This window comes from Oncorhynchus tshawytscha, linkage group LG12 (assembly GCF_018296145.1).
Source record: "Oncorhynchus tshawytscha isolate Ot180627B linkage group LG12, Otsh_v2.0, whole genome shotgun sequence".
Taxonomy (NCBI): Eukaryota; Metazoa; Chordata; class Actinopteri; order Salmoniformes; family Salmonidae; genus Oncorhynchus; species Oncorhynchus tshawytscha.
In genome coordinates, this window is record NC_056440.1 from 129,760 (window position 1) to 154,262 (window position 24,503).

At 44.9% G+C, this 24,503-nt stretch overlaps 1 protein-coding gene across 1 annotated transcript in view; it reads right to left on the minus strand.

The window, feature by feature from the left end:
- The window catches only part of adamts3 (ADAM metallopeptidase with thrombospondin type 1 motif, 3), a 146,390-nt gene that overhangs the window by 76,023 nt on the left and 45,864 nt on the right, over positions 1 to 24,503 (minus strand). The window contains exons 6-10 of the mRNA XM_042331164.1: positions 23,061 to 23,144; positions 21,734 to 21,890; positions 14,290 to 14,395; positions 11,260 to 11,403; positions 5,464 to 5,596 (exon numbers count right to left, since the gene is read on the minus strand). Coding sequence (XP_042187098.1) covers positions 5,464 to 5,596; positions 11,260 to 11,403; positions 14,290 to 14,395; positions 21,734 to 21,890; positions 23,061 to 23,144 — 624 coding nt within the window. The remainder of the gene's footprint in view (positions 1 to 5,463; positions 5,597 to 11,259; positions 11,404 to 14,289; positions 14,396 to 21,733; positions 21,891 to 23,060; positions 23,145 to 24,503) is intronic.

Here is a 24,503-nt window from a genome sequence, read left to right on the forward strand (position 1 = left end):
GGGTCGGCAAAGGAGTATTGGTGTCTCTGAGGGGTCTTTGGCCTGGTTTGCTAACTACCTCTCTCAAAGAGTGCAGTGTGTAAAGTCAGAAAATCTGTTCTCTCAACCACTGCCTGTCACCAAGGGAGTACCCAAAGGCTCAATCCAAGGCCCCACACTCTTTTCAATTTACATCAACAACATAGCTCAGGAAGTAGGAAGCTCTCTCATCCATTTATATGTAGATGATACAGTCTTATACTCAGCTGGCCCCTCCCCGGATTTTGTGTTAAATGCTCTACAACAAAGCTTTCTTAGTGTCCAACAAGCTTTCTCTGCCCTTAAACTTGTTCTGAACACCTCCAAAACAAAGGTCATGTGGTTTGGTAAGAATAATGCCCCTCTCCCCACAGGTGTGATTACTACCTCTGGTTTAGAGCTTGAGGTAGTCAACACATACAAATACTTGGGAGTATGACTAGACGGTACACGGTCCTTCTCTAAGCACATATCAAAGCTGCAGGCTAAATCTAGACTTGGTTTCCTCTATCGTAATCGCTCCTCCTTCACCCCAGCTGCCAAACTAACAATGATTCAGATGACCATCCTAGCCATGCTAGATTACGGAGACATAATTTATAAATTGGCAGGTAAGGGTGCTCTCGAGTGGCTAGATGTTCTTTACCATTCGGCCATCAGATTTTCCACCAATGCTCCTTATAGGACACATCACTGCACTCTATACTCCTCTGTAAACTGGTCATCTCTGTATACCCGTCGCAAGACCCACTGGTTGATGCTTATTTATAAAACCCTCTTAGGCCTCACGCCCCCCATCTGAGATATCTACTGCAGCCCTGATCCTCCACATACAACACCCATTCTACCAGTCACATTCTGGTCCCCAAAGCACACACATCCCTGGGTCGCTCCACTTTTCAGTCCGCTACAGCTAGCGACTGGAACGAGCTACAACAAACACTCAAACTGGACAGTTTGATCTCAATCTCTCCATTCAAAGACTCAATCATGGACACTCTTTCTGACAGTTGTGGCTGCTTTGCGTGATGTATTGTTGTCTCGACCTTCTTGCCCTTTGTGCTGTTGTCTGTGCTCAATAATGTTTGTACCATGTTTTGTGTTGCTACCATGTTGTATTGCCGCCATGTTGCTACTATGCTTCCCTCTATTTAGAGTCAGTCTAACCCCCCTAGAGGAATGACTCCCCTCTCATTAGAGTCAGTCTAAACTCCCCTAGAGGAATGACTCCCCTGTCTTTAGAGCCAGTCTAACCCCCCTAGAGGAAAGACTTCCCTCTATTTAGAGTCAGTCTAACCCCCCTAGAGGAATGACTCCCCTCTATTTAGAGTCAGTCTAACCCCGCTAGAGGAATGACTCCCCTCTCATTAGAGTCAGTCTAACTCCGCTAGAGGAATGACTCCCCTCTCATTACAGTCAGTCTACCCCCCCTAGAGGAATGACTCCCCTCTATTTAGAGTCAGTCTAACCCCAGGCTCTCCACGTATTGTATTAATGGGGACCAGGTTTAGTCTAACCTTTGTCGGGACCCAAGCACAGTGTACCTAACCTTCCCCAGAGGTTAGAGATTTGCCTGATGCGTGGTAGAATTCTGGTCTAGGGGAAGTACCCCAAAATGGCAGTGACCGGGTTGGGGGCTAACAGCTGTATTACACAGATGTGAGAATGCCTCAAGAAATGGGGTCCCAGAGGCCACTCAAAGATTGGCATGACTAAAACATGTGTCCCACAGTCGCTGGACTCCGGTGGCATCTCAAACACTTGGGGTCAACTTTTGGGTATATTTTTGACAATCTGTCACTTGAGTAATGGACACGATGCAAAACCTTAAACTGAATTAGCCCATGCCTTATGTAAAACGATGATGTGTGGATACGCTCAAAACTTTGTTACCATATATCATCGGGTAGCTTGCCACCTATGTCTTGCTCCATGCAGATTTTGTATTTGCAAAGGAAGGTGGCTTAATGTTCTGTATTATGTCATATAATCTAGAGATTGTGATTGTGCCCTTCAGATATGGGTTAATATCTAAGCACCTCTAGACCGGACACTTAGTAGGCTTGAGTGGAAATTATATATATATGGGGCGGCAGGGTAGACTAGTGGTTAGAGCGTTGGACTAGTAACCGGAAGGTTGCAAGTTCTAATCCCCGAGCTGACAAGGTACAAATCTGTCGTTCTGCCCTTGAACAGGCAGTTAACCCTGCAGTTAACCCACTGTTCCTAGGCCATCATTGAAAATAAGAATTTGTTCTTAACTGACTTGCCTAGTAAAATAAATTAAAAATTTAAAAACATATCTGAAGGGCACAATCACAATCTCTAGATTATATAACATAATACAGAACATTAAGCCACCTTCCTTTGCAAATACAAAATCTGCATGGAGCAAGACATAGGTGGCAAGCTACCCGATGATATATGGTATATCTCCCTTAGAGGAACACACACACAAACCCGTGCCACCAAGCACCAGGGCGGACCAACCAGTCAAATAGTAAATAATAATACACATGGTCCTTTGGGAGTATAAACTTGTATGTATTAAACATGCTCACAGTATGTTAGTAGGGTATCCTACTAAGGCATGGAAAGAGCGCTCAGCCCTAGCCTTAGGTAGCGACTAGGCTAATTATTACCGCACCGTCGCTGTACAGCCGCAGCTAGTTGATAAAAGCTAATTGTGCCATGTACTGTAAATAAAATACTATTCAAACTATATTGTCCTTGTGAAAACATGTCACCCTATACATATCATCATTGTTCAGAATGTTAAGTTACTGGATGAATAATTAATATTTTTTTGGGCAGCAGGCACGTTTCTAATCAAGATATGAATTCACTAGTTGGTCCTTGTTCGCGTTAGCACGGCTAGTGCAGGGTCACGGTATGAGACCACAAAGGCTAGTTAATATTATGTTCGCCAGTCCTCCTGTGGATGTAGGTGAGCGACAATGTATTCTTTGGTCTTGGTTGGGTCTAAGTATGTCTTCTGCTCGCCAGAGAGAGTAGTGATCTTCTGTACAGCTGGGTAAAGAATGCCGAACTTGGTGTTACGACAGCGGTGTAGGAGCCCCCTCACCTCGTTGAAGGCTGACCTCTTCTTCATGACTGCCGCCATGTAGTCAGGGTAAATGCGAATATTCTGGCTGTTGTGGGTGATGGGAGCCGCTCGCGCTGCCTTACGGAAGACATCCTCCTTCTCCTGAAGGTAGTGGAATTAAACTACTCTGGGTCTGGGTGGCTCCCCATTCTTCTGTGCGGACTGTATGCTTATGTGCGCACGGTCCAGGGTGGGGGCGTAATCGAGGCCCCGTTCCCCGGGCGCTGTCTCTTCTCAAGGTCCTCAACCAATGGAAGTGAGTTTGACGACATCTAATGATAGCTGGGTGACTTCCTCTTCCAGTGTCACCACTTTGTCGGAGTAAATATTTGCGCTATTCAGACAGGTGTCATCATCTCGCCAAGTCAATCTTTATGTTGACCTCCGTGGCGAGAATAACTATTTGTGCGGATAGGTCAGTGGATAGTGACTCCACCTTAGCCAGCACAGTCTGTTCAGATTTAATGATAGCCACCATTACCATGGCTAGGTCGGGGGGATCAGAGTCTGTGTCAGGTGAACCCAAGGCTTCAGCAGAGGCCTGCTCCTTTGTGGCCGTTGTTGTTTCGACATTTTACGATTAAAAGGCCAACATTTTCAGAAAAAAAGCCAGATTAGTAAATTGGGTTAGATTCCAAATTAAATGTTACAAAATTAACACCGTGGGTGTCACGACTTCGGCTGAGGTCGGCTCCTCTCCTTGTTTGGGCGGCGTTAGGCTGTCGACGTCACCGGCTTTCTAGTCATCACCGATCCATGTTTCCTTTTTCCTTTTTGTCTTGATTATGCACACCTGATTTCTATTCCCTTATTATGTTCCTTATTTAACCTCTCGTCTACCTTTCTGTTCTGTCCGTGATTGTTTTGTGTTACCGTGTGTGTTGGAGGGTTGTTTCCTTGTTGGAGATATTCCGTTTTTTTTAAATTAATGTTTTGAGTAAAGACTTTTGTGTTTTTCCTCAAACCTGTGTCCTGCGCCTGACTCCGACAATGAACCCAGCACATTGTTACAGTGGGGGAGGTGATGGTCAAGTATTAATAGAAATTGTTCGGAGCGCATCTTCATATGTTGCTGGTCACCAGCGCCCCCACAGCTAATTCTGTAGAAAATAGTAAATTAACAGTTGAACTCAGTAAATAACGATTGAGATCGGATTCCTCTGGAGTCGCCAGACACTATGGATCTCGTTAAGAAACAAACACTGTTCACCAGGACTCAGGAATGAAGAACACATTTTAAGCTGCATTTTGATTAAAGCCTTAAATCAACGAAACAGGAAATAATGATCTGGGTTAGAGAGTGGCATGGAGCAGAGAGCTCTGTCAGTCTGGATGTTTATTTCCAGGTACAACCCATGGACATGACCAAGTCGCTTTTCTGCTAAATGGCATATATTAATTGCCACAATGTTTTCAGATCTATCTTATTAGCATTGGTTCTGGATAGTTTTTAATTACTCAAACTTTTAGCGTCACAATTTTTCTATGCCCCTGCATGATCCCCCACCTCTAATCTCCTTACTGAAACTATTTCCCTGATAAACAGACACAATATACACTTTATATACATCAGTATGTGGACACCCCGTCATACACTATATACAGTTGAAGTGTATATATAGTGTGTGTGTACAGTTGAAGTCAGAAGTTTACATACATCTTAGCCAAATACATTTAAACTTAGTTTTTCACAATTCCTGACATTTAATCCTAGTAAAAATTCCCTGTCTTAGGTCAGTTAGGATTACCACTTTATTTTAAGAATGTGAAATGTCAGAATAATAGCAGAGAGAATTATTTAGACCACACAAGCTCACAGAGCAGGACTGCCGAGTGCTGAAGCACCTAGTGATTAAAAATCGTCTGTCCTCAGTTGCAACACTCACTACCGATTTCCCAACTACCTCTGGAAGCAACGTCAGCACAAGAACTGTTCGTCAGGAGCTTTATGAAATGGGTTTCCATTGCCAAGCAGCCGCACACAAGCCTAAGATCACCATGAGCAATGCCAAGCATCGGCTGGAGTGATGTGAAGCTCACCGCCATTAGACTCTGGAGCAGTGGAAACACGATCTCTGGAGTGATGAATCACGCTTAACCATCTGGCAGTCCGACGGATTAATCTGGGTTTAACAGATGCCAGGATAAGGCTACCTGGCCCAATGCATAGTGCCAACTGTAAAGCAGTTTGGTCATGTGTATTTCCCTCCAACACAGAGGTTATATTTCTCTGCTCTTCAAAGGGATATCTGAGCGGAAGGGAGTCTAAAGTATCAGACAGCTCTATAGGGTATCTCTGTCTCTCTACTAGACTAGACGATGTCCGAGACCAAACTTACTGATGTGCAGATTTTGTATCCGACTCCGAAGTCGAAGCGACACTGTTCATCCATGGAGTAGTTGATCCCTGGCAGCTCCGGCAGCTGGGGCCAGTCGTGTTTGAACGGGTCGTCCAGGAGACAGTCGTACGAACTACGAGACACAAGAAGAGTTTCATTTCACTTTCAGAAATGTTGTTAAATAAATTTTTATTGTTTAACACTTGAACCGCTGTGACTCGAGGGACCGCCCCAAGCTAAGGAGCAGTCATTCTGACTGCAACACTCTAAACGCATTCATGAAGGTGTTAGGTAACATTAGAATATAATTTTCTTTTAATGTAAAAAAACAACTGTTCAATAAATTGTACTTGTGGAGTGCCTTTGTTGCAACTATGAAACAGAAACCATGTGTGTTGGAACAAGGTAACAAAGATGCACAGTAAGCAAAATGTGAGGTCAAATAATGAAAACAGCACCGGTGGGTCGGCCCAATTGAGGTAGTATGTACATAAGTACATGAATGTATAGTTAAAGTGACTATGCATATATGATAAACATAGAGTAGCAGCAGCGTAAAAAGAGGGGTTGGGGGGAGGGGCACACAATGCAAATAGTCCAGGTAGACATTTGATTACCTGTTCAGGAGTCTCATGACTTGGGGGTAAAAACTGTTGAGAAGCCTCTTGGTCCTAGACTTGGCACTCCGGTACCACTTGCCATGCGATAGCAGAGAGAACAGTCTATGACTAGGGTGGCTGGGGTCTTTGAACATTTTTAGGGCCTTCCTCTGACACCGCCTGGTGTAGAGGTCCAAGATGGCAGGAAGCTTGGCCCCAGTGATGTACTGGGCCGTATGCACTACCCTCTGTAGTGCCTTGCAGTCGAAGGCCAAAGCAGTTGCTGTACCAGGCAGTGATGTTGCAGCTGTAGAACCTTTTGAGGATCTCAGGACCCATGCAAATCTTTTTAGTTCCTGAGGGGGAAATAGGCTTTGTCGTGCCCTCTTTGTATTTGTTTGGAATAGGATTAATTTCAGAGAGACAAATGATCATGTTTTTTTAGCAAAATGCTGTACATCTGCCTCCCTCTCAGATAAATAAGTAATACTGCTAGGTTTTACCAATGACTGTATCCATGATTGGACAAAGCCATTGATCAGGTGACACCATGCAAAAGATGCTAAAAGATCCACATATGATGCAATCTGATGCAATCTCTATTGCACTCAACACTCCCTTTCCCACCTGGACAAAAGGAACACCTATGTGAGAATGCTATTCATTGACTACAGCTCAGCGTTCAACACAATAGTGCCCTCAAAGCTCATCACTAAGTTAAGGACCCTGGGATAAAACACCTCCCTCTGAAACTGGATCCTGGATTTCCTCACGGGCCGCCCCCAGGTGGTAAGCGTTGGTAACAACACATCCGCCGCGCTGATCCTCAACACTGGGGCCCCTCAGAGGTGTGTGCTCAGTCCTCTCCTGTACTCCCTGTTCACTCATGACTGCATGGCCAGGCATGACTACAACACCATCAAGTTTGCCAATGACACAACAGTGGTAGGCCTGATCACCGACAACGACAAGACAGCCTATAGGGAGGAGGTCAGAGACCTGGTCGTGTGGTGCCAGGACAAAGGAGATGATTGTGGACTACAGGAAAAGGAGGACCGAGCACATCCCCATTCTCATCGATGGGGCTGTAGTGGAGCAGGTTGACGTCCACATCACCAACAAACTAACATGGTCCAAGCACACCAAGACAGTCGTGAAGAGGGCACGAAAAAATATTTTCCCCCTCGAGAGACTAAAAAGATATGGCATGGGTCCTCAGATCATAAAAAAGGTTCTACAGCTGCACCATCGAGAGCATCCAGTTGCATCACTGCCTGGTATGGCAATTGCTCGGCCTCCGACCGCAAGGCACTACAGAGGGTAGTGAGTATGGCCCAGTACATCACTGGGGCAAAACTTCCTGAATCCAGGACCACTCTACCAGGCGGTGTCAGAAGGCCCTAAAAATTGCCAAAGACTCCAGCCACCCTAGTCATAGACTGTCCTCTCTGCTACCGCACGGCAAGTCTAGGTTCAAGAGGCTTCTTAACAGCTTCTACCCCCAAGCCATATAACACCTGAACAGCTAATCAAAGGGCTACCCAGACCCCTCTCTTACGCAGTTTCTACTCTCCGTTTATTATCTATGCATAGTCACTTTAACTCTACCTCCATGTACATATTACCTCAATTACCCCGATTAACCGGTGCCCCCGCACATTGACTCTGTACCGGTACCCCCTGTATATAGCCTAGCTATTGTTATTTTACTGCTGATGTTTAATTATTTGTTACTTTTATTTTTACTTGTATATTTTTTACTTAATCCTTGTTTTTAGTAAAACTTCTTAAAGCATTGTTGGTTAAGGGCTTGGCAGTAAGCATTTCACTCTAGGCAGAGTTACAAAGAAAAAGCCATATCTCAGACTGGCCAATAAAGATAAAAGAATAAGATGGGCAAAAGAACACAAACTGGACAGAGGAACTTTGCCTAGAAGGCCAGCATCCTTGAGTCGCTTCTTCACTGTTGACGTTGAGACTGGACAGAGGAACTCTGTCTAGAAGGCCAGCATCCTGGAGTCGCCTCTTCACTCTTGACGTTGAGACTGGACAGAGGAACTCTGCCTGGAAGGCCAGCATCCTGGAGTCGCCTCTTCACTATTGACGTTGAGACTGGACAGAGGAACTCTGTCTAGAAGGCCAGCATCCTGGAGTCGCCTCTTCACTATTGACGTTGAGACTGGACAGAGGAACTCTGCCTAGAAGGCCAGCATCCTTGAGTCGCTTCTTCACTGTTGACGTTGAGACTGGTGATTTGCGGGTCCTATTTAATGAAGCTGCCAGTTGAGGACTTGTGAGGTGACTTGTAATGGTAATACTGTAAGTCTCAGTAGAGTACAGTCCCATGTTAGTACTGCAAACTTTCAGTAAATCAAATCAAATCAAATTTTATTTGTCACATACACATGGTTAGCAGATGTTAATGCGAGTGTAGCGAAATGCTTGTGCTTCTAGTTCCGACAATGCAGTAATAACGAGCAAGTAATCTAACTAACAATTCCAAAAAAAACTACTGTCATACACAGTGTAAGGGGATAAAGAATATGTACATAAGGATATATGAATGAGTGATGGTACAGAGCAGCATAGGCAAGATACAGTAGATGATATCGAGTACAGTATATACATATGAGATAAGTATGTAAACCAAGTGGCATAGTTAAAGTGGCTAGTGATACATGTATTACATAAGGATGCAGTCGATGATATAGAGTACAGTATCAACGTATGCATATGAGATGAACAATGTAGGGTAAGTAACATTATATAAGGTAGCATTGTTTAAAGTGGCTAGCGATATATTTACATCATTTCCCATCAATTCCCATGATTAAAGTGGCTGGAGTAGAGTCAGTGTCATTGACAGTGTGTTGGCAGTAGCCACTCAATGTTAGTGGTGGCTGTTTAACAGTCTGATGGCCTTGAGATAGAAGCTGTTTTTCAGTCTCTCGGTCCCAGCTTTGATGCACCTGTACTGACCTCGCCTTCTGGATGGCAGCGGGGTGAACAGGCAGTGGCTCGGGTGGTTGATGTCCTTGATGATCTTTATGGCCTTCCTGTAGCATCGGGTGGTGTAGGTGTCCTGGAGGGCAGGTAATTTGCCCCCGGTGATGCGTTGTGCAGACCTCACTACCCTCTGGAGAGCCTTACGGTTGAGGGCGGTGCAGTTGCCATACCAGGCGGTGATACAGCCCGCCAGGATGCTCTCGATTGTGCATCTGTAGAAGTTTGTGAGTGCTTTTGGTGACAAGCCGAATTTCTTCAGCCTCCTGAGGTTGAAGAGGCGCTGCTGCGCCTTCCTCACGATGCTGTCTGTGTGAGTGGACCAATTCAGTTTGTCTGTGATGTGTATGCCGAGGAACTTAAAACTTGCTACCCTCTCCACTACTGTTCCATCGATGTGGATGGGGGGGTGTTCCCTCTGCTGTTTCCTGAAGTCCACAATCATCTCCTTAGTTTTGTTGACGTTGAGTGTGAGGTTATTAGTAGGGTACAGTACCACACTAGTCTAAAGTCTCAGTAGAGCACAGTCCCATGGTACTACTGTAAAGTCCCAATAGAGTACAGTCCCATGTTAGTATTGTAAACTTTCAGTAGGGTACAGTACCACAGTAGTCTGTAAAGTCTCAGTAGAGTACAGACCCATGTTAGTACTGTAAACTTTCAGAAGACTACAGTATTGTGGTCATTTGTAAAATCTTAGTAGAGTACAGTACCATGGTAGTCTTGCACTTTTCCTACAAGCACAGAATTTGCTGATAACTGTTTTGAGGAAAATCTAACTTACTACAACTGTGATATGTGGTTGTCTGACCTTAAGATGAATGCACTTAGTAGTATATCAATTCTAATACTTATAGTAGTAGTAAATACATATGGTTAGTAATAGTCATAGTAAAGTAATATTATTTGTATTATTAATAGTAATATTAATAATAATATTGTAGTAATAGTAAAGTGATGTAATAGTAAAGAAATAATACTAGTAACATAATAGTAATAGTAAAATGATTAGCTTTAGCACCCGTACAGTAATAGTTTTAATAACAGCAATAGTAATAGTATTGTTTTAGTAACAGTAAGGTACTAGTAACAATATTAGTTTTAGTAACAGTAAAGTAAAAGTAATAATATTAGTTTTAGTAACAGTAAAGTAATAGTATTGTTTTAGTAGCAGTAAAGTAATAGTATTGTTTTAGTAGCAGTAAAGTAATAGTATTAGTTTCAGTAACAGTAAAGTAATAGTATTAGTTATAATAACAGCAATAGTAAAAGTATCAGTTTTAGTAATAGTAAAGTAATAGTACTGTTTTAGTAACAGTAAAGTAATAGTATTAGTTTCAGTAACAGTAAAATAATAGTATTAGTTATAATAACAGCAATAGTAAAAGTATCAGTTTTAGTAACAGTAAAGTAATAGTATTGTTTTAATAACAGTAAAGTAAAAGTATTAGTTTCAGTAACAGTAAAGTAATAGTGATAGTATTAGTTATAATAACAGCAATAGTAAAAGTATCAGTTTTAGTAACAGTAAAGTAATAGTATTAGTTTTAGTAACAGTAAAGTAATAGTATTAGTTTTAGTAACAGTAAAGTAATAGTAATAGTATTAGTTATAATAACAGCAATAGTAAAAGTATCAGTTTTAGTAACAGTAAAGTAATAGTATTGTTTTAGTAACAGTAAAGTAATAGTATTAGTTTCAGTAACAGTAACGTAATAGTAATAGTATTAGTTATAATAACAGCAATAGTAAAAGTATCAGTTTTAGTAACAGTAAAGTAATAGTATTGTTTTAGTAACAGTAAAGTAATAGTATTAGTTTTAGTAACAGTAAAGTAATAGTAATAGTATTAGTTATAATAACAGCAATAGTAAAAGTATCAGTTTTAGTAACAGTAAAGTAATAGTATTGTTTTAGTAACAGTAAAGTAATAGTATTAGTTTTAGTAACAGTAAAGTCGTTGTAATAGTATTAGTTATAATAACAGCAATAGTAAAAGTATCAGTTATAGTAACAGTGAAGTTATAGTAGTAGTGTTTGTTTTAGTAACAGTAAAGTAATAGTATTGTTTTAGTAATAGTATTGTTTTAGTAACAGTAAAGTAATAGTATTAGTAATAGTAATGGTAGAGTAAATGTAACGTACTAGTAAAGTAACAATACTTGTAAAAGTAGGTTAATAGAAGGTAACATACTGTATATATCTCTTGAGCTCCTGTCCACTACACATGGACCAGTGGTATCGGTGGAAGGCAGCTTGAACCAGTGGAGCCATCACACTCCCCATGGCTGTCTCGTCCCCACAACGATTACCCTGACCATCATGCTCCATACCCAGCCTTTACACACACAAGAAAGAGAAAGAGAGAGAGAGAGTTAGGGATGTTGTCATGGACGTTGATTCCTAATAAGATTTAATTTGACTTAGAGAATATGTTACCTGTCCAGTTCACCACTTCCTTTCCAAGCCTTCTGGGTTCCCCACTACCTCTCCAGCTCCCCACTACCTCTCCAGCTCCTCTGGGTTCCCCACTACCTCTCCAGCTCCTCTGGGTTCCCCACTACCTCTCCAGCTCCCCACTACCTCCAGCTCCTCTTTGGTTCCCCACTACCTCTCCAGCTCCCCACTACCTCTCCAGCTCCTCTGGGTTCCCCACTACCTCTCCAGCTCCCCACTACCTCTCCAGCTCCTCTGGGTTCCCCACTACCTCTCCAGCTCCCCACTACCTCTCCAGCTCCCCAGGGTTCCCCACTACCTCTCCAGCACCCCACTACCTCTCCAGCTCCTCTTTGGTTCCCCACTACCTCTCCAGCTCCCCACTACCTCTCCAGCTCCTCTGGGTTCCCCACTACCTCTCCAGCTCCCCACTACCTCTCCAGCTCCTCTGGGTTCCCCACTAACTCTCCAGCTCCCCACTACCTCTCCAGCCCTCTGGGTTCCCCACTACCCTCCAGCTCCCCACTACCTCTCCAGCTCCTCTGGGTTCCCCACTACTTCTCCAGCTCCCCACTACCTCTCCAGCTCCTCTGGGTTCCCCACTACTTCTCCAGCTCCCCACTACCTCTCCAGCTGGGTTCCCCACTACCTCTCCAGCTCCCCACTACCTCTCCAGCTCCCCACTACCTCTCCAGCCCCTCTGGGTTCCCCACTACCCCTCCAGCTCCCCACTACCTCTCCAGCTCCTCTGGGTTCCCCACTACCCCTCCAGCTCCCCACTACCTCTCCAGCTCCTCTGGGTTCCCCACTACCCCTCCAGCTCCCCACTACCTCTCCAGCTCCTCTGGGTTCCCCACTACCTCTCCAGCTCCCCACTACCTCTCCAGCCCCTCTGGGTTCCCCACTACCTCTCCAGCCCCTCTGGGTCCCCACTACCCCTCCAGCTCCTCTGGGTTCTCCACTACCTCTCCAGCTCCCCACTACCTCTCCAGCCCCTCTGGGTTCCCCACTAACTCTCCAGCTCCCCACTACCTCTCCAGCTCCTCTGGGTTCCCCACTACCCCTCCAGCTCCCCACTACCTCTCCAGCTCCTCTGGGTTCCCCACTACCTCTCCAGCTCCCCACTACCTCTCCAGCTCCTCTGGGTTCCCCACTACCTCTCCAGCTCCTCTGGGTTCCCCACTACCTCTCCAGCTCCTCTGGGTTCCCCACTACCTCTCCAGCTCCCACTACCTCTCCAGCTCCTCTGGGTTCCCCACTACCTCTCCAGCTCCCCACTACCTCTCCAGCTCCTCTGGGTTCCCCACTACCTCTCCAGCTCCTCTGGGTTCCCCACTACCTCTCCAGCTCCTCTGGGTTCCCACTACCTCTCCAGCTCCCCACTACCTCTCCAGCTCCTCTGGGTTCCCCACTACCTCTCCAGCTCCCCACTACCTCTCCAGCTCCTCTGGGTTCCCCACTACCTCTCCAGCTCCCCACTACCTCTCCAGCTCCTCTGGGTTCCCCACTACCTCTCCAGCTCCCCACTACCTCTCCAGCTCCTCTGGGTTCCCCACTACCTCTCCAGCTCCCCACTACCTCTCCAGCCCCTCTGGGTTCCCACTACCTCTCCAGCTCCCCACTACCTCTCCAGCTCCTCTGGGTTCCCCACTACCTCTCCAGCTCCCCACTACCTCTCCAGCTCCTCTGGGTTCCCCACTACCCCTCCAGCTCCCCACTACCTCTCCAGCTCCTCTGGGTTCCCCACTACCTCTCCAGCTCCCCACTACCTCTCCAGCTCCTCTGGGTTCCCCACTACCCCACCAGCTCCCCACTACCTCTCCAGCTCCTATGGGTTCCCCACTACCTCTCCAGCTCCCCACTACCTCTCCAGCCCCTCTGGGTTCCCCACTACCTCTCCAGCTCCCCACTACCTCTCCAGCTCCTCTGGGTTCCCCACTACCTCTCCAGCTCCCCACTACCTCTCCAGCTCCTCTGGGTTCCCCACTACCCCTCCAGCTCCCCACTACCTCTCCAGCTCCTCTGGGTTCCCCACTACCTCTCCAGCTCCCCACTACCTCTCCAGCTCCTCTGGGTTCCCCACTACCTCTCCAGCTCCCCACTACCTCTCCAGCTCCTCTGGGTTCCCCACTACCCCTCCAGCTCCCCACTACCTCTCCAGCTCTTCTGGGTTCCCCACTACCTCTCCAGCTCCTCTGGTGTCCCCACTACCTCTCCAGCTCCTCTGGTGTCCCCACTACCTCTCCAGCCCCTCTGGGTTCCCCACTACCCCTCCAGCTCCCCACTACCTCTCCAGCTCCTCTGGGTTCCCCACTACCTCTCCAGCTCCCCACTACCTCTCCAGCCCCTCTGGGTTCCCACTACCCCTCCAGCTCCCCACTACCTCTCCAGCCCCTCTGGGTTCCCCACTACCTCTCCAGCTCCCCACTACCTCTCCAGCCCCTCTGGGTTCCCCACTACCCCTCCAGCTCCCCACTACCTCTCCAGCTCCTCTGGGTTCCCTATGGCCTGCCGCTCCATGGCCTGCCGCTCTATGGATGTTATGTCAGTGACGTAATTTGGGAGGAGGCAGGACATGATGTAATATCATAATAGAGGAGAGGCTGTAGAATAGATGGGCCTGTCTCTGAAAGGTGGTTGATGCTAATGTCAGATCACAGAGGAGCCGTCTGAACACAAAACCACTGAATAGATTATGGGAAACATTCTATTCCCACACTATGGAACCTTGAACCGCCCCCGTGTAAACACACACACACACACACACACACAGATAATCAGAATTTACACATGTCCGGTCTCGTGGGCGACAACGAAGGCAGAGGAGAATCCATCCTCATGGTTCAGCGTGCAGCTCCGGACTGTATGGCACATGCCTGTTACGGGGGCGTAGCCTGGAGAAGAGAGAAATCATTCTACAGTGAGGTAGATATGGTGAAAGAGAGAGGAGAGAAATCATTCTACAGTGAGGTAGATATGGTGAAAGAGAGAGGAGAGAAATCATTCTACATTGAGGTAGATATGGTGAAAGAGAGAGGAGAGAAAGAGAGACAATGGTGCGTACTAGTGCTGCGCGAATAGTGGTTTTTGAGGTCGCTTCAGTATCATTATTAAAAAATAATCCTGGTTTTCAAAAAAAATGTAAGCAATAAATGCACTACGCATTATGTGGGTTGAATGCTGAAACACAGAATAAAACATTGAATAAAAGTCCCATGATGGTAGTCCCATGATGGACTGCCCATTACCTCTCTCTATCCTTTTGTCATTTCTCTCTGGTGCCGTTCGGGGATTTAAAGTATTGATTGGGGACATATTTGTGGAGGAATGTAACTGTTTTTCTTGGTGATTTGTGATGTTTAATTTGCAATAACAGTAGTTGCAAAGAAAAAGCCATATCTCAGACTGGTCAATAAAAAGAGAGAGAGGAACTCTGCCTAGAAGGCCAGCATCCTTGAGTCGCCTCTTCACTGTTGACGTTGAGACTGGTGATTTGCAGGTACTATTTGATGAAGCTAGCCTTCATTCAGCTAGCCTTCATTTTTCAGAACAAAACAAAATAGACTGAAAAGTTTCAGAAGAAACTCGTTTCTGGACATTTTGAGCCTGTAATCGAACCCACGAATGCCGACGCTCCAGATACTCAACTCGTCCCTCCTCCAATTTTATTGCTTCTTTAATCAGGACAACAGTTTTCAGCTGTGCTAACATAATTGCAAAAGTTTTTTTTACATTTTATTTTTAATTTTACCCCAATTTCATGGTATCCAATTGTTTTAGTAGTTACTATCTTGTCTCATCGCTACAACTGCCGTACGGGCTCGGGAGAGACGAAGGTTGAAAGTCATGCGTCCGCCGATACACAACCCAACCAAGCCGCACTGCTTCTTAACACAGCGCGCATCCAACCCGGAAGCCAGCCGCACCAATGTGTCGGAGGAAACACCGTGCACCTGGCAACCTTGGTTAGCGTGCACTGTGCCCGGCCTGCCACAGGAGTCGCTGGTGAGCGATGAGACAAGGATATCCCTACCGGCCAACCCCTCCCTAACCCGGACGGCACTAGGACAATTGTGCGTCGCCCCAAGGACCCCCCGGTCGCAGCCGGTTACGAAAGAGCCTGGGCGTGAACCCAGAGTCTCTTGTGGCACAGCTGGCGCTGCAGTACAGCGCCCTTAACCACCCGGGAGGCCGCAAAAGGGTTTTCCAATGATTCCAATTAGCCTTTTAAAATGCTAAACTTTGATTAGCTAACACAACGTGCCATTGGAACATGTCTACACTATTTTTGATTAATTTGATGTTATTTTAATAGACAAAAAAAGTGTTTTGTTTTTTGTTTTTTTTAAAGGACATTTCTAAGTGACCCCAAACTTTTGAATGGTAGTGTATATAAACCCAGCAAAAAAAGGAACGTCCTCTCACTGTTAACTGCGTTTATTTTCAGCAAACTTAACATGTGTAAATATTTATATGAACATAACAATATTCAACAACTGAGACATAAACTGAACAAGTTCCACAGACATGTTGTCACGACAAAGGTAACTCCTCTCCCTGTTCGGGCGGCGCTCAGCGCTCAGCGTCCCCGGTTTACTAGCCGCCACCGATCCCTTTTTCCCTTTCTGGTTGTTTTGTCTGTGTTCCTTTTCACACCTGGTTTCATTTGTGTTTATTTCTGTGTGTATATAGGGCACCTGTTGCCTGCCTTAGTTCGTGCAGGATTAAGCTTGTGTGTATTTGCGCTCGATTATCTTTGATGTTTATTGTTTTCGCTATTACGCACGTGTAGTTAAGTTTCGGAACTGAGTTTGTTCCTCCGTGCGTTACGAGTTTCTGTATTGTTTTCACTACAGAATTATCTTTGAAAGACAGGGTCCTGAAAAAGGGACGTTTCCTTTTTTGCTGATTTTATATACACACACAGTACCGGTCAAAAGTTTTAGATCACCTACTCATTGAAGGGTTTTTCTTTCATTTTTACATAGTAGAATTATAATAAAGACATCAAAACTATGAAATAACACACATGGAATCATGTAGTAGGCAAAAAAGTGTTAAACAAATCAGAACATATTTTATATTCTTCAAATTGCCACCCTTTGCCTTGATGACAGGTTTCGATTAACAGATGTGCCTTCTTAAATTTGAAGTGTGTGTGGGATTTCATTTCCTCTTAATGTGTTTGAGCCAATTAGTTGTGTTAAGGTAGGGGTGGTACACAGAGGATAGCCCAATCTGGTAAAAGACCAAGCCCATATTATGGCAAGAACAGCTCAAATAAGCAAAGAGAAATGACAGTCCATCATTACTTTAAGACTTGAAGGTCAGTCAATACGGAACATTTCAATAACTTTGAAAGTTTCTTCAAGTGCAGTCGCAAAAACCATCAAGCACTAAGATGAAACTGGCTCTCATGAGGACCGCCACAGGAAAGGAAGCTGCAGAGGATAAGCTCATTAGAGTTACCAGCCTCAGAAATGGAATCCCAAATAAATGCATCACAGAGTTCAAGTAACAGACACATCTCAACATCAACTGTTCAGAGGAGACTTTGTGAATCATGCCTTCATGGTTGAATTGCTGCAAAGAAACCACTACTAAAGGACACCAATAATAAGTAGAGACTTGCTTGGGCCAAGAAACATGAGTAATGGACATTTGACCAGTGGAAATGTGTCCTTTGGTCTGGAGTCCAATTTGGAGATTTTTGGTTCCAACCTCCGTGTCTTTATAATACGTGTGTGGGTGAACGGATTATCTCTGCATGTGTGGTTCCCACTGTAAAGCATGGAGGAGGTGTGATGGTGTGGGTGTGCTTTGCTGATGACACTGTCGGTGATTGAATTAGAATTCAAGGCACACTTTAACCAGCATGGCTACAACAGCATTCTGCAGCGATATGCCATCGCATCTGGTATGCACTTAGTGGGACTATTATTTGTTTTTCAACAGAACAATGACCCAACACACCTCTAGGCTGTGTAAGGGCTATTTTACCAAGAAGGAGAGTGATTGAGTACTGCATCAGAAGACCTGGCCTCCCGAATCACCCGACCTCAACCCAATTGAGATGGGTTGGGATGGGTTGGACCACAGAGTGAAGGAAAAGAAGCCAACAAGTGCTCAGCATATGTGGGAACTCCTTCAAGACTGTTGGAAAAGCATTCCTCATTAAGCTGGTTGAGGGAATGCCAAGCGTGTGCAAAGCTGTCATCAAGGCAAAGGGTGGCTACTTTGAAGAATTTGAAATGTCAATATATATTGATTTGTTTAACACTTTTTTGGTTACTACATGATTCCATATGTGTTATTTCATAGTTCTGATGTCTTCACTATTATTCTACAATGTAGAAAAAAGTAAAAAGAAAGAAAAACTCTGGAATGAGAAGGTGTGTTGAAACCTTTGACTGGTACTGTATATCTTCACCAAATCTATGAAACTGGTATTGTTCCTGAAGATTTTAAAATTACCAAAGTTATACCCCTCTAGATATCTGGGTATCCAAGATCTTTACAAATTATCACCCAATATCTGTACTACCATGTTTTTCTAAAATCCTGAAGAATATTGAAACATGTAATTCAACACTGTATTCTGTATGAGCACCAATATGGTTTTGGTAAAAACTATTCCACAGATATGGCTCTTTTGCAATTAGTTTATACAATATTTATAGCCCTGAACAATGAATACACTCTTGGCATCTTTTTGGATTTATCCAAAGCGTGGCTCAGGTAGTGCAGCTCATCCAGGATGACACATCAATGCGAGCTGTGGCAAGAAGGTTTGCTGTGTCTGTCAGCATAGTGTCCAGAGCATGGAGGCGCTACCAGGAGACAGGCCAGTACATCAGGAGACGTGGAGGAGGCTGCAGGACCGCTACCTCCGCCTTTGTGCAAGGAGGAGCAGGAGGAGCACTGCCAGAGCCCTGCAAAATGACCTCCAGCAGGCCACAAATGTGCATGTGTCTGCTCAAACGGTCAGAAACAGACTCCATGAAGGTGGTATGAGGGACCGACATCCACAGGTGGGGGTTGTGCTTACAGCCCAACACCGTGCAGGACGTTTGGCATTTGCCAGAGAACACCAAGATTGGCAAATTCGCCAGTGGCGCCCTGTGCTTTTCACAGATGAAAGCAGGTTCACACTGAGCACGTGACAGACATGACAGAGTCTGGAGACGCCGTGGAGAACATTCTGCTGCCTGCAACATCCTCCAGCATGACTGGTTTGGCGGTGGGTCAGTCATGGTGCGGGGTGGCATTTCTTTGGGGGGCAGCACAGCCCTCCATGTGCTCGCCAGATGTAGCCTGACTGCCATTAGGTACTGAGATGAGTCCACCAACAGGGAACAATTTGTTTATGCAAACTGATGTGCATCTACCAGAGCCAAGATATCCTGTGGCGGGCCAAAGGGTTCGATAATTGGACCTTTGTTATTTGTAATCTATATCAATGACCTCGCTGCTGGGTCTTCTACCGCACTTCCCCTTCTCTCTTTGCTGATGATACCAATTAGATTTTATCACACAAGAATCTTGACTCACTAATTAAAGTAGCCAACTCAGGCATAGCCACAGTTTCTGAATGGTTCCAGATAAACTATTTATCTTCAAATGTTTAAAAAAATCGAACTTAAAAAATCCCAAAATAAAGAAAGAGGCAGAATCTCAATAACTGGGAATGAAATGGAACTAGTCACATCCACTAGATTCCTCAGAGTTCTAATTGATGAAAATTTATCCTAGAAAGATCACATTGAATTTGTCTGTAGCAAAGTGATGAAATCTGTTGGTATCATCAGAAAAATTAGTGGTTCGGTTCATCAGGCTTCCTAACTCTATACTAGAGCTTCATTTACCCATATCTAATTTACTGTAATATTGTCTGGGTGGGCCAGTACATATACCTCCTACCTACACAAATTACTCATCATACAATATACAATTGCAAGACTAGCCACCTCGAATTACCCGGCTCCATCTGCAAGTTTAAGAAACTAATTATATTGTCTATTTATGACATTAATGTACTCCAATTATGCCCTTTCATCTACAAATACTCATACCTCCCAGACAGTTTACCTAAACCCTTCAATGGATGCTTCCAGGTTAATTCTGAAATTCATCTACACAACAAAAGACACTGCGATAACCTTCCATACTGCTGCACCTCACATAGTCATTTCTCTATTAGATATAGAGCTACCATACTCTAAAATTATTATCTTCACATTACCAAACATCATTATCCCTCAATAACTTCAAGCAAAGACTGGGGGTTCAGCCTGACTACTCAGTAATCTCCCCCATATAACTCTCACACACTCACATCCACACGCACATGTAAACAAAAAATATACAGTTGATTATTTTTGTGATTGCTGGTGAATTCATTTATACATTTATAATTAGCAGTTTTTGTTATTTGTATTTGTATTTATTATGGATCCCCATTAGTTCCTGCCAAGGCAGCAGCTACGCTTCCTGGGGTTTATTAAGGATCCCCATTAGTTCCTGCCAAGGCAGCAGCTACTCTTCCTGGGGTTTATTATGGAGCTCCATTAGTTCCTGCCAAGGCAGCAGCTACTCTTCCTGGTTTTTATTATGGATCTCCTTTAGTTCCTGCCAAGGCAGCAGCTACTCTTCCTGGGGTTTATTATAGATCCCCATTAGATGCTGCCTTGTCAGGAACTACTCTTCCTGGGGTTTATTACAGATCCCCAATAGTAATTTTTAAAAATCATATGTCCTGTCAAGGCAAGGGCTAATTTCAAGGTTTTACTGCTAACCTACAAAGCATTACATGGGCTTGCTCCTACCTATGATTGAGTGTAGTCTGACCCAGGGGTGTGAAGGTGAATGGAAAGGCACTGGAGCGACGAACCACCCTTGCTGTCTCTGCCTGGCCGGTTCCCCTCTCCACTGGGACTCTCTGCCTCAAACCCTATTACAGGGGCTGAGTCACTGGCTTACTGGTGCTCTTCCATGCCGTCCCTAGTAGGGGTATGTCACTTGAGTGTGTTTAGTCACTGACGTGATCTTCCTGTCCAGGTTGGCGCCCCCCTCGGGTTCGTTCCGTGGGGGAGATATTCGTGGGCTATACTCGGCCTTGTCTCTGGGTAGTAAGTTGGTGGTTGAAGATATCCTTCTAGTGGTGTGAGGGCTGTGCTTTGGCAAAGTGGGTGGGGTTATATACTGCCTGTTTGGCCCTGCTTGGGGGTATCATCGGAGGGGGCCACAGTGTCTCCAAACCCCTCCTGTCTCAGCCTCCAGTATTTATGCTGCAGTAGATTATGTGTCGGGTGGTTAGGGTCAGTCTGTTATATCCGGAGTATTTCTCCTGTCTTATCCGGTGTCCTGTGTGAATTGAAGTATGCTAATTTTCTCTTTTTCTCTCTTTATCTCTCCTTCTCTCAGAGGACCTGAGCCCTAGGACCATGCCTCAGGACTACCTGGCCTGATAACTCCCCAGTCCACCTGGTCATGCTACTGCGCCAATTTCAACTGTTCTGCCTGTGGCTATGGAACCTGTTCACCGGACGTGCTACCTTGTCCCGGACCTGCTGTTTTGGACTCTCTCTACCACACCTGCTGTCTCTAACTCTGAATGATCGGCTATGAAAAGCCAGCTGACATTTACTCCTGAGGGGCTGACCTGTTGCACACTCTACAACCACTGTGATTATTATAATCTGACCCTGCTGGTCATCTATGAACGTTTGAACATCTTGGTCATGTACTGTTATAATCTTTGGTGCAAACAAATAAATACAAAATAAATTGATAACTTAGTATGAAAAATGAGAGCCTGAAACTATAAATGTTGGTGGAAGATACAACAGACTGTTCTTCAGAGCAACTCTGGTATAACAAATGAATCCAGCATGTCTAAAATCAAATACAACTGTGATCACCAGGTTGACTAGCTAACACCTCTGTTGGGCACATTCAACAACTACCAAATAGAGTTTTTTAACATCAAATAGTGCAACTGGCTGCTTCAACAAATAGTACTAAGAGTAACATTAGGAGGGCTTCTTCAAACACTACATTATGTGACCTAACGTTTTCAGAACACTGCAGGCCCGGTAGGGAGCTGGAATGAAGTCAGTGAGACTGACAGGAGGAAGCAGTACACATGGGGTAATCCTGGACCAACCCTACATTCCAGGGGGTTAGAGGTACGGGTTAGGGTCAGAGTTAGGGATCAGGGGTCGTGGTCTTACCCTGCATGCCTGTGGGTCCAAAGCCCTGTCTGGTCAGGAAGATGGCGTGATCATGGTGCTCAGAATGGTCATGGTCTGCCTTCTGCTGAACGAACGCCCAGCGACACACGTTCTCCAGACTCCTGGACGGGTTCCCTCGTTCTATCAGGCTGATGGACTGACAGGACAGACAAACTGTTAGAACCTGATAGCATGGTGTTAGCAACACCAAGGTCATGGGTTCAATTCCCTCAAGAATCACAAACACATGCTGTAACCAGTAGTGGTGCATGGGTAAAATCACAACAAGTGTGTTGTGATAATGTTTTCTCTATAACCTGTTAATTTATATGCCTTGACACCGTGATATATAGGCCTAAAGGCAGGGACAATAAATGGCAGAATAAATTAAACCACACCTTTGGTTCATCACAAAACTGGATAGCAACATCTGTCCATTGAAGTCCACAAAGCATATTGACTCACCCAGAAGTACCACTCCCCTCTCTTTCATGACTCTGTCATACAGTACACACTTCTAGTTTTTGTTGTCCTAGGCTACCTGACTCGCTAGGCTAACTACCTCGGGGCAACGGTGCCCCAGGCCAGCTAGTTAACATTAGCCTATTACATCAAGCAACATTTTGAACTTCCATCCTCTCAGACCAGGGGCACAATGCATGAATTTATGGTTGGATCAGAATTGTCATTAAAATCATTGGCGAGTACGGAGAATTAAGTAAAACCACAAATCCCGATCTCCATCTATGGGTCATTTAGGAAAGGGACCATTTTAGCTACTTAACTAGCCATTGGAGGCCAATGGCACAACGAGATGCAACAATTCACATTTTTGGGGTAAATTACATTTGGCTTGTGATTGGAGTGAAGCAAAAACAAAACGGGCTTCCCTTGACACATTTGTTTTGATAAATTAAGCTCACTCAGTTTAGCTCAATGCTGATTGACTAATATTAATATGTTGTCAAGGAAGGCCAAATGCTCGCTGGTTTCTCTTGTATTCAATGCCACGGGCAGCAACAATGTCATACTCTTTTTGACCAGATAGCATCAGATAGATGGCCGACACATACTGAGACAGAGGGGCGCTGTTTCACTAGCTCGGATGCTTTCTCCAGTAAGATACATTCAGCCTTTTCCAAATTGAAGGACCACTATGAAACACATTTTTTTTGTGGAAGCCTGGCTTCCCTTGGCATCCATAAATACACACCACTGGCTGTAACTGTATGCACTCACTGTACTGGATAGAATAATTGTGGATAGAATATTCTTCTAAGTGGTATCCTATTTAGAGCTTTATCAAAGCGGTATCTTTAAAGCCTACCTTAGCATAGCCCAGCATGATCATCCTCACCAACACCACATTAATATGGACTCCTAGAGACTCATCGTGGTAGATCTCATTCACCTGAAACAAACAGCAAGACAGGATCGAAAACAGATGGCAAGACTGGCAGGACTGAAACACTCAGCAAGGCAGGACTGAAACACTCAGCAAGGCAGGACTGAAACACTCAGCAAGGCAGGACTGAAACACTCAGCAAGACAGGACTGAAACACTCAGTAAGACAGGACTGAAACACTCAGCAAGACAGGACTGAAACACTCAGCAAGACAGGACTGAAACACTCAGCAAGACAGGACTGAAACACTCAGCAAGACAGGACTGAAACACTCAGCAAGACAGGACTGAAACACTCAGCAAGACAGGACTGAAACACTCAGCAAGACAGGACTGAAACACACAGCAAGACAGGACTGAAACACACAGCAAGACAGGACGGAAACAGACAGTCAGACAGTAAGACAGTATTGAAACAGACGGCAATATGGTATTGAAATAGATAGTAAGACAGTATTGAAACAGACAGGAAGACAGACAGTTAGACAGCGAGTCGATGCGTGAGGAGGAGACAATGAATTGAATACAAAGTCTCTCTCCTTCACATCTTCTTTATTTTTATTTCACCTTTATTTAACCAGGTAGGCTAGTTGAGAACAAGTTCTCATTTACAACTGTGACCTGGCCAAGATAAAGCAAAGCAGTGCGACACAAACAACAACACAGAGTTACACATGGAATAAACAAACATACAGTCAATGATACAGTAGAAAAAGTCGATATACAGTGTGTGCAAATGAGGTAAGATAAGGGAGGTATGGCAATAAATAGGCCATGGTGGCGAAGTAATTACAACATACCAATTAAACACTGGAGTGATAGATGTGCAGAAGATGAATGTGCAAGTAGAGAAACTGGGGTGCAAAGGAGCAAGAAATATAAATAAATAAAGTATGGGGATGAGGTAGTTGGGTGGGATATTTAGAGATGGGCTATGTACAGGTACAGTGATCTGTGAGCTGCTCTGACAGCTGGTGCTTAAGGTTAGTGAGGGAGATATGAGTCTCCAGCTTCAGTGATTTTTGCAGTTCGTTCCAGTCATTGGCAGCAGAGAACTGGAAGGCAAGGCGTCCAAAGGAGCAATTGGCTCTGGGGGATGACCAGTGAGATATACCTGCTGGAGCGTGTGCTACGAGTGGGTGCTAATATGGTGACCGGTGAGCTGAGATAAGGCGGAGCTTTACCTAGCAAAGACTTGTAGATGACCTGGAGCCAGTGGGCTTGGCGACGAGTATGAAGCGAGGGCCAGCCAACGAGAGCGTACAGGTCGCAGTGATTGGTAGTATATGGGGCTTTGGTGACAAAACGGATTGCACTGTGATATACTGCATATAATCTGTGAAGTAGAGTGTTGGAGGCTATTTT